This window comes from Camellia sinensis, chromosome 12, assembly GCF_055761805.1.
Source record: "Camellia sinensis isolate YWXY chromosome 12, ASM5576180v1, whole genome shotgun sequence".
Taxonomy (NCBI): domain Eukaryota; kingdom Viridiplantae; phylum Streptophyta; class Magnoliopsida; order Ericales; family Theaceae; genus Camellia; species Camellia sinensis.
The window spans coordinates 40,370,331-40,386,046 of NC_138972.1; the positions used below are offsets into that span (position 1 = coordinate 40,370,331).

Consider the following 15,716-nt stretch of genomic DNA (forward strand, 5'->3'; position numbering starts at 1 on the left):
AATTCACTTCTACAACATTGAAGAGGGACCAAAAATAAGCATATTTACAGAACTATAAAAACTCCAAAACAGTATACAAACATGCTAGAAATGCAATGCAAAATGAGGCTCAAAAGAGGCTATAACACAAAGTATGAAAAATATTCATCAAACAAGCAAAGACCCTTAATAAAACATGTTAAGAAGGTCAAAATAAGGCCATCTCTAGGCCTGTAAAAAGACCAAAAACAGAAGCATGATAGGCTGCCAAAGCATGCAAGAAAAGGGGACCAAAGAGGGATATTGAAGCAAGTGCAATATGGAGGGCTCAAACAGGGTTGAGCCCTTAATGAAACAAGAAAATGAGCTTAAAATAAGGCCACTTTCAGTTTTGGTCGGAGCTCAAATCAGCAAGCATGTATGGCTTAGAGATGGTGCAAAAATGAGCTAGAAAGGAGGGCAATTGGACTTACCTTTGAAGACCAACACTTTTGTTGCTTCTTGGACCAGATTTGGTGACTCTAAGCTGCTGGAATTCTTCCCCTTGCTGCTGGAATGGAGGGGTGATGTTAGAGCTTGAAGATGATGAAGAAATGGAGCCCAAAACTTGAAGGAAATGGGGTGCTATGCATGTATCTCCTCCAAGCAACTCTTGTAACCCCTTTTCTTGAGTTGGGAGGCCAGCAATATCCAAGAGAGAGAGAGAGAGAAGAGTCTAGCCAAAGTGGAGCCAAAATGAAGCCCCTTGTTCCCCCACAAAATATCCCCCGGATATAGATATTTTCTGGGGGAAACAGCTGCACAGCTGTAAAGTGGAAGGAGAGAGGAACATGGCCGGCCCATTACTTTTGCTGCAGGTGGCCGGCCGGCCACCTCCCCTAGCCGGCCGGCCAAGGGTCAAAAAGGCCAAGTTTAATTAGTGGTCGGCCATGACAAAAAGGTGGCCTCCCAGGTCTCCTCATCACAACCCTGTGGTTCGAATTTGGAAACTCTAAAACAGGAGAGAGAACAAGCCATTTTCAAGAGGGGTTCAAAAGGGTCAAATGGAAATAGTGGCCAGCCATATGATATTAGGATCCTCCCATGTGTGTACAACACAAATATGTGGTTTGGGGTTGAAGAAAATGGCCCCAAGGTGTTCAACAATGGCTCGGAAGGAGGGGTTCAAAAGGGTCAAGAAACATTAGTGGCCAGCCACCAACTTTTAGGGTCCTCCCATGTGTGTACAACACAAATATGTGGTTCAAAGTTCAAGAAAAAGGGCCCAGGTTGTTCAACATTAGCTCGGAAGGGAGAAAAACGGGCGTCGGAGGGCGCCGGAGGAGCAAAAACTGGTTCTAGAAACAATTGCTGGCCTCCCACCCTCCAGTGACCTTCCCAGTGATGAAACAGAGGCATCTGTCAAAAATGAACGAAAACCGATGCCAAACAAATGTTCGGGGGCCAAAACACGCAGTTCGGGGTCCCAAAAATGGGCTGCCGAGCATCGAAAGTGGCGTTCGGCCACGAAGTGGGTTTCTCAGACCCCAGTGTCCCTCAAAAGGGAGCAGATAAGATGTATGCCAAAATTTAGAGCAAACGGAGATGGTTAAGCGGTCCCGAACCAAGGCACACGGCCAACGGTCCTGAAAAACCGGGAACCGGGCTCCGAAATGGACAAAATGGCCTATGACCACAAAACGTAGCCTACGGCCACTGAGAGATGGTCTACGGGACCTCTCCCTCCCCTCGGGAAAAGAAACAGAGAAAACCGAGTTTGGTTCGCAAACCGAGGCAGGGCACAGAAGAGGGTTCGGAAGTCCGGAGACAAGGCTCACGGCCGCGACTCTGAGACTTCTGAACGAGCACATTATGCAACATCACCAAGCGCTCAATCGGTGACGTCTGATTCTTAAGGTCGGTCAAAAATGGGGTGTCTACAGTTGCCCCTCTTTGACAGAACTCGGAAGTCACAAGTGACGGGAGTGAATGTCAAAACCCAGAGACGACCCATTTTTGACAAGGCCGAAGACTTAGACAAACGTACAAGATAAACAGAGATGTGCCCACAGGCATGCCCGCAGGCAAAGGGGGCAAAATGCAAAATGATATGCAAGAAGATTTTGAAGATTGGACTTATACGCTACGCGACGCCGGTTTTGAAAGTTGGACTTATACGCTACGCGAAGCCGGTTATCACTCATGATCATGCAAAGAGAGCTGTAATGAAGCAATTATGCGAAATAAATGCAACATTTTAAGCGAATGCTAGGCAAGCAAGTAAACTCGAGCCAAACTACACCTCGTGCAGAAAGGATGTAAGAAAATTATGGAATCCTCACTGCAAATACAGTGTGCATGTGTGATAGATACACAGAGCGAACATGTGATTGATACACAAAAAGGTGAACACAAAGTGTGATAGATGCACTAAGTGAACAAGTATGATAGATATACAAAGCGAGAGTGTGTGATTGGTACACAAAAAGGTGAACACAAAGTGTGATAGATGCACTAAGTGAGCAAAGCGAGTGTGTGATAGATACACTATTTGAGCAAAGTGTAATTGATATACAAAGGGTGAAGTGAGCAAAGTGTAATGGATACACTAAAGGTGAACACAAAGTGTGATAGATGCACTTAGTGAACAGAGTATGATTGATATACTAAATGTGAACACGAAGTGTGATAGATGCACTTGGTGAACAAGTATGATGGATATACTAAAAGCGAACACAAAGTGTGATAGATGCACTATGTGAACAGAGTATGATTGATATACTGAAAGTGAACACAAAGTGTGATAGATGCACAATGTGAATGAATAAAGTGTGATAGATACACTAAAGAAATGAAGTGAAGTGTGAAGTGTGATTGATACACTAAATGAATGATCTTAAACGGAACTTCTTTGAATGAACTGTACATACAATATCGTGTATGAATGAGAAAGAAACTTGATAGGTACAATGCAATACAATGCATGATGCTTAAGAAAAGCAATAAATAGACAAAACAGCGTTTTAGAAAGCACCTCATGAGGTGGTGAACCGCTCTGCTCCGATAGGGATCTTCCCCTGTGCTCTTCGAACGCTTACCTTCAACTTACAGTACCAAGGCTCTGAAATACTGACAAGGGTTCTTCATGTAGAACACTTTGGACGTTGCCTTTCTTCCTGATCATATTCACAACTTTCCCTATTCTCCAACGGGGTGACAGACTAGGTTGGTTCAGTATCCAGAATTGAGGTGCATACACGCTATCTCAACCTATGGGGCTTCCATACAGATTTCAAGCCGAGGACACGCCTCTGGGTATTTAAACCAGACTTTAGTCCCGAAATCCCGAACCTTTACGTTCTAGGCATCAGCCATTCGAACTCTAGTTTCCACCGTCGCAGTTGGTCTCCTAGGAACTTATTGCGAACACAGCCAAGATGCCTCTGGCAGGGAATGGTACTTAGGGAGAGCACTTTTGATCGCCATTCTGGCTTGAAGCAGACTTGATCTTGAGCTTAAGGTAGAGGCACACTCGTACTTTGGAGCATTGGCAAGACCTGAAGAGGTACACACGGAATGTAGTCTCGGAACTTACTGAAGTTGAAACAAACTCAGATGCTCGACATTTCCTCTTTTGCTTTTGCTTTGCAGTCTGGAACCATATATAGCTTCAGATAGGTCCTGGTTCTACTGTTCTCACTTATCGGGGGTGGACCCTGCAGTTTTATGAAAGAACAAATTCTGTTTTGTACAAATGTGGAGAACGGCACGGCACTCGGAGCACAAAACGATTTTATTTTTGAATTGATAAATGAGCTTTTGACCGGGTATCGAGCCTACGACTGAACACAGCAAGACAACTCAACAAGGAAATAAAAGGTACGCAACCTAGATACATCGAGTAACACTCGAAATGACTCAAAACAAGAATCGAGATAAAACAAAAAGACACGACACTCAGACGTGCACAGGGAGCCTGTTTCACCGGGTAGTGTCTCCCACCCTTTCTCATTTGTGGTTCTCACATCACTCGGCCCTCAAGCTCTGTTTTTCTGAAAAAGCCCTCTTCTCACTTTTCCTCTCATCGCACGTCTCTCTATTCTTCATTCTCTCATTTTCCATCCCTCCCCTGGGTGGTTGATGGATGAACAGCAAATTGTGGGTTCGCACCCAACATAATCAGCTTGCGGCTATTTCCTTCGGTGACATCTGTCGATGCGCCGGATGAGGGAATGGAGCATCTCGATCTATTCCAATTCGTGCTTCGCACTCGGCTTGATACCTCGCTGCTTGGAGGATGAGAGAGCTTTCTGCCCTTTGTTGTGCCCTTTTCTGGCGAATACGGTGCCTTTCTTGGCAAGTATGTTGACAATGGGAAAGACAGGAAGCCTGACTCAACTGTGCCCTTAGTTCATCATTTTGACCATTTTTTGTTTTAGTTTTCTCCTAAAAAATTTTGACCAAAATGAGAGTTAGATTAACATGCTTGTTCAATTTTCTGATTTAAAATCATGCAAGTTAGGCTGTGAGCACTGAAAATTTTCCTCTTTTGGGTCCAAGAAATGGTCCAGTTTTGAAAAATGGAGTACTTTTCGAGAAGATTAGTCAACCTCAGTAAAAATTCTCAAAAACTATTTTTGCAAACGACCACTGCTCAACGAGCACGGAACCTACTCCCGAGATGCACAACCTCGGATTCAAAGGAAAATTGCCCCTTACTTGAGGGGAACTGCATGGCAATGGAAAGTTGCCCCTTGTTTGGATGGCACCGCGGCGCATTGTAGGCAGTCCTCAGAGCGACGAACACAACCCGACTCTCGGATACAGAGAAGGCAAAGATGACCAAAACCATCGCATGGACACGATCGAATTTGAAGTGTTTTACGGCTGGACTTCGGAATGAAGTTGCCTACGTATCCCAAAGATGGGAATCAAGCCTTACGTAGTTCGGGGGTAAGGTACACTCGGGTATTAACCTCTCCTTTTTAGGCTCTAACTTTTGCTAAGGCGCCCGTCGCGGGTTTTCGACCTTGCGAGCTTTGTTCTTCTTTTCTTTTCAATTCTTTTTCTTTTCTTCTCTTTTTTTTTTTTTGATGTTCTTTTCTTTGCATATTTCTTTTTTGTTCTCTTTTTCTTTTCTTTTGCATTTTTTGCTTCTTTTTTTTTTGTATTTTTCTCTTGCTCTAACTTTTGCCTGGGTCGCCCTTCCGAGTTTTCGGCCCATCGAGCCTCTCAAGGGTAAAAGTGTAGCTTTGTCCATGTCAAATGGTTTTGAGATCCTGAAGTCATCTGAATCCAGGAGAATGGCTGCTGTTTTGCTTTGCAAGCTTCTTTTGATGACATCTGATCTTCTTGACCTGACTTTCCTGGCCTCTTGTTCGAGGGCTGCTTCAAATCCGGCCACACAGGCCTCACATCATAGTTGACCATTGAACCTTCTGAATTCAAGTTCAAGGTTTGGAAGCGAAGGGGTTGAGTCTCGAGGCTGAGAGCGATCCTAGGCTGCACAATCTCAAGAGTGATTCCACACAGGTCTTCGCAGGACCGCGCAAAACATTTTGTTTTTGAAAATTTTTAAGAAAGCGACAAATCGCTCGCGCTGAAGATAGTGTAGAACCAATCTGGATCAAGCCAGGATCCTTCCCAGTACTCACGCTAACAAGCATGATCTCAATCATTAAGGGCTTAGCATGCCTCTCTTTCTCTCAAATGATCAAAGTTTTTCAAATCCCAAGGAATTCCTTCCTCTTTGTTTTCATCGCAGTGTTTAAAAAAAGGTTTTGAAAAACTTAGGTCAACGCAATGATTTTGGGGTGCAGAAGAGTAGGCGAAAAGTACTGCCGTTTCATTCAAACTTTCTGGCACAATTGGCACACGGCCGAGGCAAACACAAGAGCATGAAAAACCACTGCTGTTTCATTCAAATCTGTCGGCACAACTGGCTCCCTGGCAGAAACAGACTCAAAACAAAACGAAAAGACAAACACAAAACAAAATGGTGATGCCCGAGGTAACACCCCCCGGAATCACCCGACTCCTATGCAACAGGACTGACTCGATACAACAAGACAAACCCAAAACAAACGAGACTGACTCAAAACAAAAGAGACTAACTCAAAACAAAACAAAAGACGGACTCAAAAAAAACAAAACAACAAGACTGACCCAATACCCAAGTCAGAATGCAAAATTAACTGCACTTGTACATTGCTCAAAACAGTGCATGCCATCCACCACAGCTGGAGTAATCTGAGCGCCATCCGCAGGTGGTTCATCCCTCGATCACATCACATTATCCCCCCCACAAGTTCACTTATCGAGTGCCGATAGACTTTGCTGGACTGGCGCGGGAATGACCCCGTTGTCAAACAGATCTTGTACATCATGGCGCAGACGAAAGCAACTGTCGGTGTCATGACCGGTTTGTTGATGGTAGGCGCAGTATTTAGTCTGATCATGTTTTGCAGGGATAGGATCAGGTAAAGGCCGTTGTTCCAATGGCTTCAGATGTCCTTTTCGGATTAAGGCCTCTAGAGCTTTTGACAAAGGCATAAAAAGCGGGGTGAAAACCCTCTTGACTCGGGGTGGATATTTGGTTCCTTGCGAGCTACTTCCGGATGCACCGGTGAACGGGGTAGCTATCTTTGATACGGTGGTAGCCACCATGCCCACATCAGAAGATCTTGCAGCTGCGTCACCACTGGTGGTCGCATTCGAACTGCGGGAAAACGCCCTCCTGGGCTGCTCCTTCTCCTGGTCAAAAAGGCCCTGCTTCATAGCATCCTCGATCTGCACTCCCATCTCGTGTAAATCTGAGAAAGTAGGAAAGGGGATCACAATCATTTCCTGCATTAGCTTGGGCTGGAGATTGCGCACAATCATCCGAATTTGATCTTTGTCAGTGGGCCTAAGGGTCATCATTGAAGCCTTGGCCCTCCAGCGGGCTACGAATTCTGAGAAGCTCTCCTTCGGCTCCTGCCTCATTGTCTCAAGATCACGGATCGTAATCTCGATTTGGGTATTGTATGAATATTGTGCGACGAAGGCCTCGGCCATCTCCTCCCAGCTTCATTTCACTGAATCCTCTAATTTGGCATACCAGGTGACTGCAATACCCGACAGGGTCCTGCCAAAAAGGGAGAGCTTCTGTAATCTTGTCAAGCCCATCGGGCGCAAAACATCTGAAAACAAGCTCAAGTGGACCATGGGATCTCCTGACCCGTCAAAACGGTCGATGTGAGGCATCTTGAACCTGTCCGGCAGAGTTACAGCTGCGTCGGTGTACCCGTCCTCAATGCCCGGGATGGACTTTACCCCCTGGGATTTCTTGAACAGCTTTTCGAGCTTGCTCAACTTCAACGCTGTGGGGTCGACCTCGAACTCGGAGGGAGAGTCCGGTAGATTGGTAGGTGTTTTGGATAGTTGAGGTAAGATTGGGGGCAGAGCCGGCCCGCTTGGAATGTCCGTATCATCCTGGACGTTTGGCATCTCCCCAGGTGCTGGAGCTCCTGCTGGGGGAGGAACTTGTCGTGAAGCGGACGCGCCGCTTTGCTGTTGCAGCTTGGTGATGAGCTCGGCCTGCTGAGCCATGATCGCAGCCTGCTGTTTGGAAAATTCCTCCTGACGAGCAGCATCCTGCTGCATGAGTTTCATACTTTCTTGCATCTGGCGCATTATGGCCTCCATCTCTGATGTGTTCTGTTGATCCATCTGACTGGTTGGTATCTATCCCTGCAGTAGAAACTGAGACCTTAGCCTGACTGTTCACTGGTGGGGTGGATAAAGGCCACTGATCTGGTAACTGCTGAACCGGTGATTTGTGCCCGACTAGCCCTTTTTACCTTGCCTCTAGCGAAGGAACACTGATTGCCCTTGAACTGAATCTCTGACCTAGCAAAGTTTATCAGCACAAGTTCGATGAACCTCGGGGGATATCGGAGCCTTCTGAAGCTATGGTTCCAAGACTACCCCTAGCAAAAGAGAAAACAGACAGCATCTCAGCCTGATTCCATCTGAACAGATACGAGCATAGTTGAATGAGTATGCCCTCTACTGAATTCTGCCCAAAATTCGGCCTCAAAATCTGAGTCTGATACCCACAGGTAAAGCTGACTCCCAAATACTGATAGTAATGCCCGCAGGCCTGATGCCCAAATTCACAAACTGGTGCCCGCAGGTCTGATGCCCAAACTCATACACTGATACATGCATTCCTGTAGAGACGCACTCTAAAGCACATAACAGATAAGTGAGAGCCAAAACACCCCTATGTTGGGGTAGGGTTTCCCTGTCCTATTTTGTCAGGAGCTAGGGTTTCACTACGCACGCAGCGGTTTCAAACAACCTATAAACGGGTAAGCAACCTGTCCTAGTTTGGAATGGTCACTATGGATCCGAATATGCACTAGGTCGAATGGTCAAAAAAGGGTGCCCCGGTAAAACCGGAGTTTGTGTTCCCATACTGGCAGAGCCCACAACCGGTCAGCCTTATGGTCATGCCTTGACAAGACAAGCCTCCGGCAAACCGTTCAGGAATAGCAGATGGCAAACACGGTGTCCTAGGCGCACCAATGCAAATGCAATGCAAAGAAACACACAAGTGTAGTCAAAAACAGATATCATGAGTTCGAGTTAAGTTCTCTAAATCCCCAGCGGAGTCGCCAGAAACTGTAGACGTCCCCGAACGCCCCCGGGAGGAACGAGCTCCCGTTCCGTTCATTTTGGGGTCACTACAGCTCAAGACTCTCAAATTTGTCACGGTTCTAAGTCTGAACCAAAGAGTCCAAATCCGGCAAATCGTTTTGCGAAAACAGATTTTGAAAGAAGTGCCAAACACGGACTGCTTTGCCAGATACAGAGTCGCCACCTAAATGTTTTTTAATGGGAAATTTAGGAAACCCTGACTCAGTGCCAAAGGCCACGTGTCCGTCATCACCAAAGTTGCCTCGGCTCGGGAACTTGGGTACGATTGGGGAAGGTCACTTCATGAGCACCCCCGCTCGCCCGATCAAAGATCGGCCTCTACTAACCGTGATATCTATTTTTGAAAACTTTGTGTGTTCTTATTCCGGTTATTAGCCTAGGTTACTATGTGATGCATACAGCATACAAATATACACTGGATCGCCTGAATTGGAACAAAACATTTCATGTTTGTTTGTTTGAAAATGGTTTGATGGTGCTACTCGCAAGTAGGCTAAGACGTGGATTTGCCACCCTCAGGTGGGCTTAGGAAAATATGATTTTGCCACTACCTAGTGGGCTTAAAACACACATTTGATGAATTGTTCCAATTCAAATAACCCAACCTTCACCCACAGGCACTCAGGCAGTTATATCATGTAAGCACATAGCCTCATGGTAAGCATGCTATTCATGGCAGCACTCACACGCATGCAAGGATGCTAAAGCATAAAACTCACTGAGTACTCCAAGCCAAAACAAGAAGTTTATTAGAAATCATGCATGATCCTAAATATACAGAAATGCCTAATGCAACACATGCAAAAATGCAAACTATAGCAGGCTCGGCTATTCTAAACATGGCATATGAAATGCTACAACTAACATGCATTCAATTTGGAATTGAAAGTACAATGCAGTTAGTATGGTGCGCCGAGCCCGGTGCATACAAAACAGATGAATGAATGCAAACATGCTATCATACTGTATGCTAATTGAAATATGCCCTTATCTAACCATCATAAGCGGATAAATAAAAGGGAGAAAAGACGTGGGGTTGGAAGACATACACCACACTCACGCACACTTATTACAGTTGTGCCCTCGCACAGAGGGTCCGAATAAATAATACAGTCCTGAATAAAAGAATATTACAGTCCAAATAATACAGTCCAAATAATATACAAATTGCTAATTAATTAACAAATTAACTATGAAAGCTGTAAAACTGGCGTGCAAGCCAGGGACTGCCTTGCTCCTGATGAATGATGCATGTCTGGGCTGCCTTGCGCGGAAATCCACTGGGATGCCCCAATCAGCCTCTGTTTACACATTTTCTTGAAATGCGCGCCAAACTCCGAAAAGTTGCCGATTCTTCATTTGCTGCAACAGAGAGCAGGAAAGGGGCATAACAATGTATTTTCACAAATGTATGCATGCCTCGATCCTCGTGCCACCAATCACGCATATCGATACATGATGGCAGAGGAGTCGAAATGTGCAATTTAATATAGAATGAATGCACATGAAAACACGACGAGACCTAACTCCATCATGGATGATCCGCAGTGTCGGTGACTAGGGAATTGAGACACGTTCCGTCACTCGGAGTACGAAACGTACCTCGTTTCCCATGCCCAGGCTAACTCCTATCCCGGATACGATGCAATATGCATGATATGGATGAATGCAACTAAGATACAACCTAGTATGCACAATGCTGTAAAAATGAGATGCCTCGAAATGCGTGCACACGGGCACGCAAACCGAGAAAATGACATACGAAATGCAAATGACATGGAAATATGATATGGGCTTACACTAACATGAGAGAGAGCCTCAGCCACACTCAAATAAGAGGCCGATGCATGAAAAATGAAGTGCCTCGAAATGCGTGCACACGGGCACGCAAACCGAGGCAATGGCATACGCAATGCAATGGCATGGAAATGGCATGCAGAATGCAACATGGACTTATACTAACATGAGAGAGCCTCAGCCACACTCACATAAGAGGCCGATAGATGAAAATGAAGTGCCTCGAAATGCGTGCACACGGGCACGCAAACCGAGGCAATGGCATACGCAATGCAAATGACATGGAATGGCATATAGAATGCAACATGGACTTATACTAACATGAGAGAGCCTCAGCCACACTCACATAAGAGGCCGATAGATGAAAATGAAGTGCCTCGAAATGCGTGCACACGGGCACGCAAACCGAGGTAATGGCATACGCAATGCAAATGACATGGAATGGCATATAGAATGCAACATGGACTTATACTAACATGAGAGAGCCTCAGCCGCACTCACATAAGAGGCCGATGAATGAAAATGAAGTGCCTCAAAATGCGTGCACACGGGCACGCAAACTGAGGCAATGGCATACGCAATGCAATGGCATGGAAATGATATGCAAACATGCTAATGGGATTTCAGCACTGAAAAGTGGGGGAAAACAGCCCCGAAATGAGGCGAAAACACACCCGATGCATGGAATGGTACATGGAATGAAAAGACAGTAGCAAGGAAGCCCCAAAATTAGCATTTTTCTAGTACAAATCATGGCCAAACAGCAAGCAAAGATAGGGCAACAATGGCATGCAAAAATGGCCCTAAACATGAGGTTATGAAGCAACTCACAGCTGCTGACCCCAAACAGGTTAGGGCCCTTCAACAACATTGAATAGGGGCCCAAAATAAGCCACTTTACAGAACTGTAAAAACTCTAAAAACAAACATAGACAAGGCTAAGTTCTTATGCAAGAAAAAGGGCCAAAAGGTGGCCAAAGAGGCAAGTGGTATATGCAATGCCCAAACTGAAAACTTCCCTTCTACAACATTGAAGAGGGACCAAAAATAAGCATATTTACAGAACTGTAAAAACTCCAAAACAGTATACAAACATGCTAGAAATGCAATGCAAAATGAGGCTCAAAAGAGGCTATAACACAAAGTATGAAAAATATTCATCAAACAAGCAAAGACCCTTAATAAAACATGTTAAGAAGGTCAAAATAAGGCCATCTCTAGGCCTGTAAAAAGACCAAAAACAGAAGCATGATAGGCTGCCAAAGCATGCAAGAAAAGGGGACCAAAGAGGGATATTGAAGCAAGTGCAATATGGAGGGCTCAAACAGGGTTGAGCCCTTAATGAAACAAGAAAATGAGCTTAAAATAAGGCCACTTTTAGTTTTGGTCGGAGCTCAAATCAGCAAGCATGTATGGCTTAGAGATGGTGCAAAAATGAGCTAGAAAGGAGGGCAATTGGACTTACCTTTGAAGACCAACACTTTTGTTGCTTCTTGGACCAGATTTGGTGACTCTAAGCTGCTGGAATTCTTCCCCTTGCTGCTGGAATGGAGGGGTGATGTTAGAGCTTGAAGATGATGAAGAAATGGAGCCCAAAACTTGAAGGAAATGGGGTGCTATGCATGTATCTCCTCCAAGCAACTCTTGTAACCCCTTTTCTTGAGTTGGGAGGCCAGCAATATCCAAGAGAGAGAGAGAGAGAGAGAAGAGTCTAGCCAAAGTGGAGCCAAAATGAAGCCCCTTGTTCCCCCACAAAATATCCCCCGGATATAGATATTTTTTAGGGGAAACAGCTGCACAGCTGTAAAGTGGAAGGAGAGAGGAACATGGCCGGCCCATTACTTTTGCTGCAGGTGGCCGGCCGGCCACCTCCCCTAGCCGGCCGGCCAAGGGTCAAAAAGGCCAAGTTTAATTAGTGGTCGGCCATGACAAAAAGGTGGCCTCCCAGGTCTCCTCATCACAACCCTGTGGTTCGAATTTGGAAACTCTAAAACAGGAGAGAGAACAAGCCATTTTCAAGAGGGGTTCAAAAGGGTCAAATGGAAATAGTGGCCGGCCATATGATATTAGGATCCTCCCATGTGTGTACAACACAAATATGTGGTTTGGGGTTGAAGAAAATGGCCCCAAGGTGTTCAACAATGGCTCGGAAGGAGGGGTTCAAAAGGGTCAAGAAACATTAGTGGCCGGCCACCAACTTTTAGGGTCCTCCCATGTGTGTACAACACAAATATGTGGTTCAAAGTTCAAGAAAAAGGGCCCAGGTTGTTCAACATTATCAAAGTTCAAGAAAAAGGGCCCAGGTTGTTCAACATTAGCTCGGAAGGGAGAAAAACGGGCGTCGGAGGGCGCCGGAGGAGCAAAAACTGGTTCTAGAAACAATTTCTGGCCTCCCACCCTCCAGTGACCTTCCCAGTGATGAAACAGAGGCATCTGCCAAAAATGAACGAAAACCGATGCCAAACGAATGTTTGGGGGCCAAAACACGCAGTTCGGGGTCCCGAAAATGGGCTGCCGAGCACCGAAAGTGGCGTTCGGCCACGAAGTGGGTTTCTCAGACCCCAGTGTCCCTCAAAAGGGAGCAAATAAGATGTATGCCAAAATTTAGAGCAAACGGAGATGGTTAAGCGGTCCCGAACTGAGGCACACGGCCAACGGTCCCGAAAAACCGGGAACCGGGCTCCGAAATGGGCAAAATGGCCTATGACCACAAAACGTAGCCTACGGCCACTGAGAGATGGTCTACGGGACCTCTCCCTCCCCTCAGGAAAAGAAACAGAGAAAACCGAATCTGGTTCGCAAACCAAGGCAGGGCACAGAAGAGGGTTCGGAAGTCCGGAGACAAGGCTCACGGCCGTGACTCTGAGACTTCTGAACGAGCACATTATGCAACATCACCAAGTGCTCAATCGATGACGTCTGAGTCTTAAGGTCGGTCAAAAATGGGATGTCTACAGATATGGGAACAAACAATCTAAATAATATAAAAAAGACTATTTGCCTATGTTTATAATGTCATGTTTACCTATAGCAAATGGACAACACAAGAAGTGATGGAACAACTAAATCATCTAAGGCTCGAATGAGCCAAATGGAACAAATGCTTGTAGCTTTAACGGAGGCAATGACTTAACAACGACAGAGGCAACAATGCTAACCTCTCCCACCGGCCTAGGTGGAGCCAGAAAACAATGATCTCATAAGTTTAGCTCAGAAGTTTGTGAAGATGAAACCACCGACTTTCTTAGGTGGCATTGAACCGTTAAAAGCTGAGACATGGTTACTTGAAATGAAGAAGCTATTTGAAGTATTTCCTTGTTCTGAGGTTCAGAAAATTCTTCTAGCCACGTATACTCTGAAAGATGAAGCTCGAAGGTGGTGGTTACTAATCCGAAACAGTAATGGGAATATGACATGGGCACAATTTAATGCAATCTTCTATGATAAATATTTCCCTCAATGGTTCCGAGATCGGAAAGTGTCTGAATTCCAAGAACTTAAACAAGGCGGGATGTCCGTGGCTGAGTATGAGGACAAATTTACTAAGTTGGCTCGGTTTGCTCCACATATGGTGTATACTGATTACAAGAAGGCACAAAAATTTGAAAGGGGGCTGTATCTAGAAGTGTTTGACCGCGTAGGCATTTTGAAATTGCCTACCTATGTGGAAGTTTTGGATAGAGCAATAATGGCAGAAGGCACTCTGGCAACGATGAAACAAGCTAAAATGCCAATGACAAAATGGAAAAGTAAAAGGCCTTGATCTAATTTTCGAAAAGGTTGTTCCTTCTTCACAAACAAAAAGCAAAATACTGAATCTTCGAGCAGCTCAAGCCAGAATAGCAGATCTATACCAGTCTGTTCAGAATATAGAAGGAGGCATAAAGGCATATGTCAACGTGCATCGGGGGCATATGTCAACGTGCATCGGGTGCATGTTTCCGGTATGGCAAAATCGGTCATATGATTAGAGATTGTCCAATGAGGTTTAACAATGTTAACCACCCAGTGGCAAGTTCAGCCGGATCTGTTCCTGTAGCAAGGGCCAATACTAGAACAAATGTCAGAGTTAATGCTGGAAATGAGACACTAAGGCAAGGAAGAGTGTTTGCACTCGTGCCTGGAGATGTACAGAACATCGAAATAGTAGTGTCAAGTATAATCCCTATCTGTGCTCAAGATGCCTATGTACTGATTGATTTTGGTTCTACGCATTCATTTGCCCCGTATGCTTTTTCTCAGAAATTAACTAGACCGTTAGAACTTGTGAATTATTTGTTATCTGTGTCAACACCATCGGGGGGCTCTATGATATGTGCTTATGTATATCCGGCATGTGATGTTTTGATTGGTGATATGACATTGTATGTTGACTTACTACCCTTGAACATTGATCATTTTGACTGTATTCTGGGTATGGATTGGCTAACTAAATATTGTGCGACTATTGATTGTGTGAACAAAACTGTCATGTTCAAACCACCTGGCATGCCTGAGTTTACTTTCATTGGGAATGGGGTAGTTCCTCCGCTATACTTGATTTCATTCATGAAAGCCAAGAAATTGTTAAGGAAAAGCTGTCAGAGCTACTTGTGTTGTGCATTGACTGAATCTTTAGATAGTACTAGTGTAGAAACTATTCGTGTGGTTTGTGACTTTCCTGATGTATTTCCCAACGATCTACCCGGGGACTTAATTGATAGGGAAATTGAATTTACTATTGATGTAATACCTGGAACACAACCTATCTCCAAGGCTCCTTATAGGATGTCAACTTCCGAATTCAAAGAGTTAAAAGTCCAACTCCAAGAGCTCTTAGACAAGAAATTCATCCGTCCGAGTACCTCACCTTGGGGTGCTCCAGTTTCATTTGAGAACTGCCTTATAGATTCTGAGGGAAAAGAAATTATATGCAAAACTTTCCAAATGTGAATTCTGGTTGGACAGCGTAGCCTTTTCGGGGCATATGTAATCAACAGGGATGGTATATCGGTGGACCCATGAAAAATTAAAACCATTATTGACTGGCCAAGACCAACTAATGTGTCCGAAGTTAGAAATTTTATGAGGCTTGCTAGTTACTACAGAAGGTTTCTAAAAGAATTTTTGAAAACTTGCCATGCCATTGACACAGTTGACACAGAAAAATGTACCATTTGATTGGTGTAGACACCTCATTTTTTACCACAGGTAAGACTTGGGCATTACTGATGGTTTACTTGGTGATGAAAGGTGTGCAGTGCAAAGGTTTGATTTCT

General features: G+C 44.9%; 1 protein-coding gene across 1 annotated transcript; it reads left to right on the forward strand.

Annotated features, from left to right (window-relative positions):
- Positions 1-13,684: 13,684 nt before the first annotated feature.
- On the forward strand, positions 13,685-14,221 carry LOC145803521 (uncharacterized). Its single transcript, XM_082896807.1, has one exon. It carries the CDS (start codon positions 13,685-13,687, stop codon positions 14,219-14,221), a length of 537 nt encoding a protein of 178 aa, XP_082752933.1.
- The last annotated feature ends 1,495 nt before the right edge of the window (positions 14,222-15,716 follow it).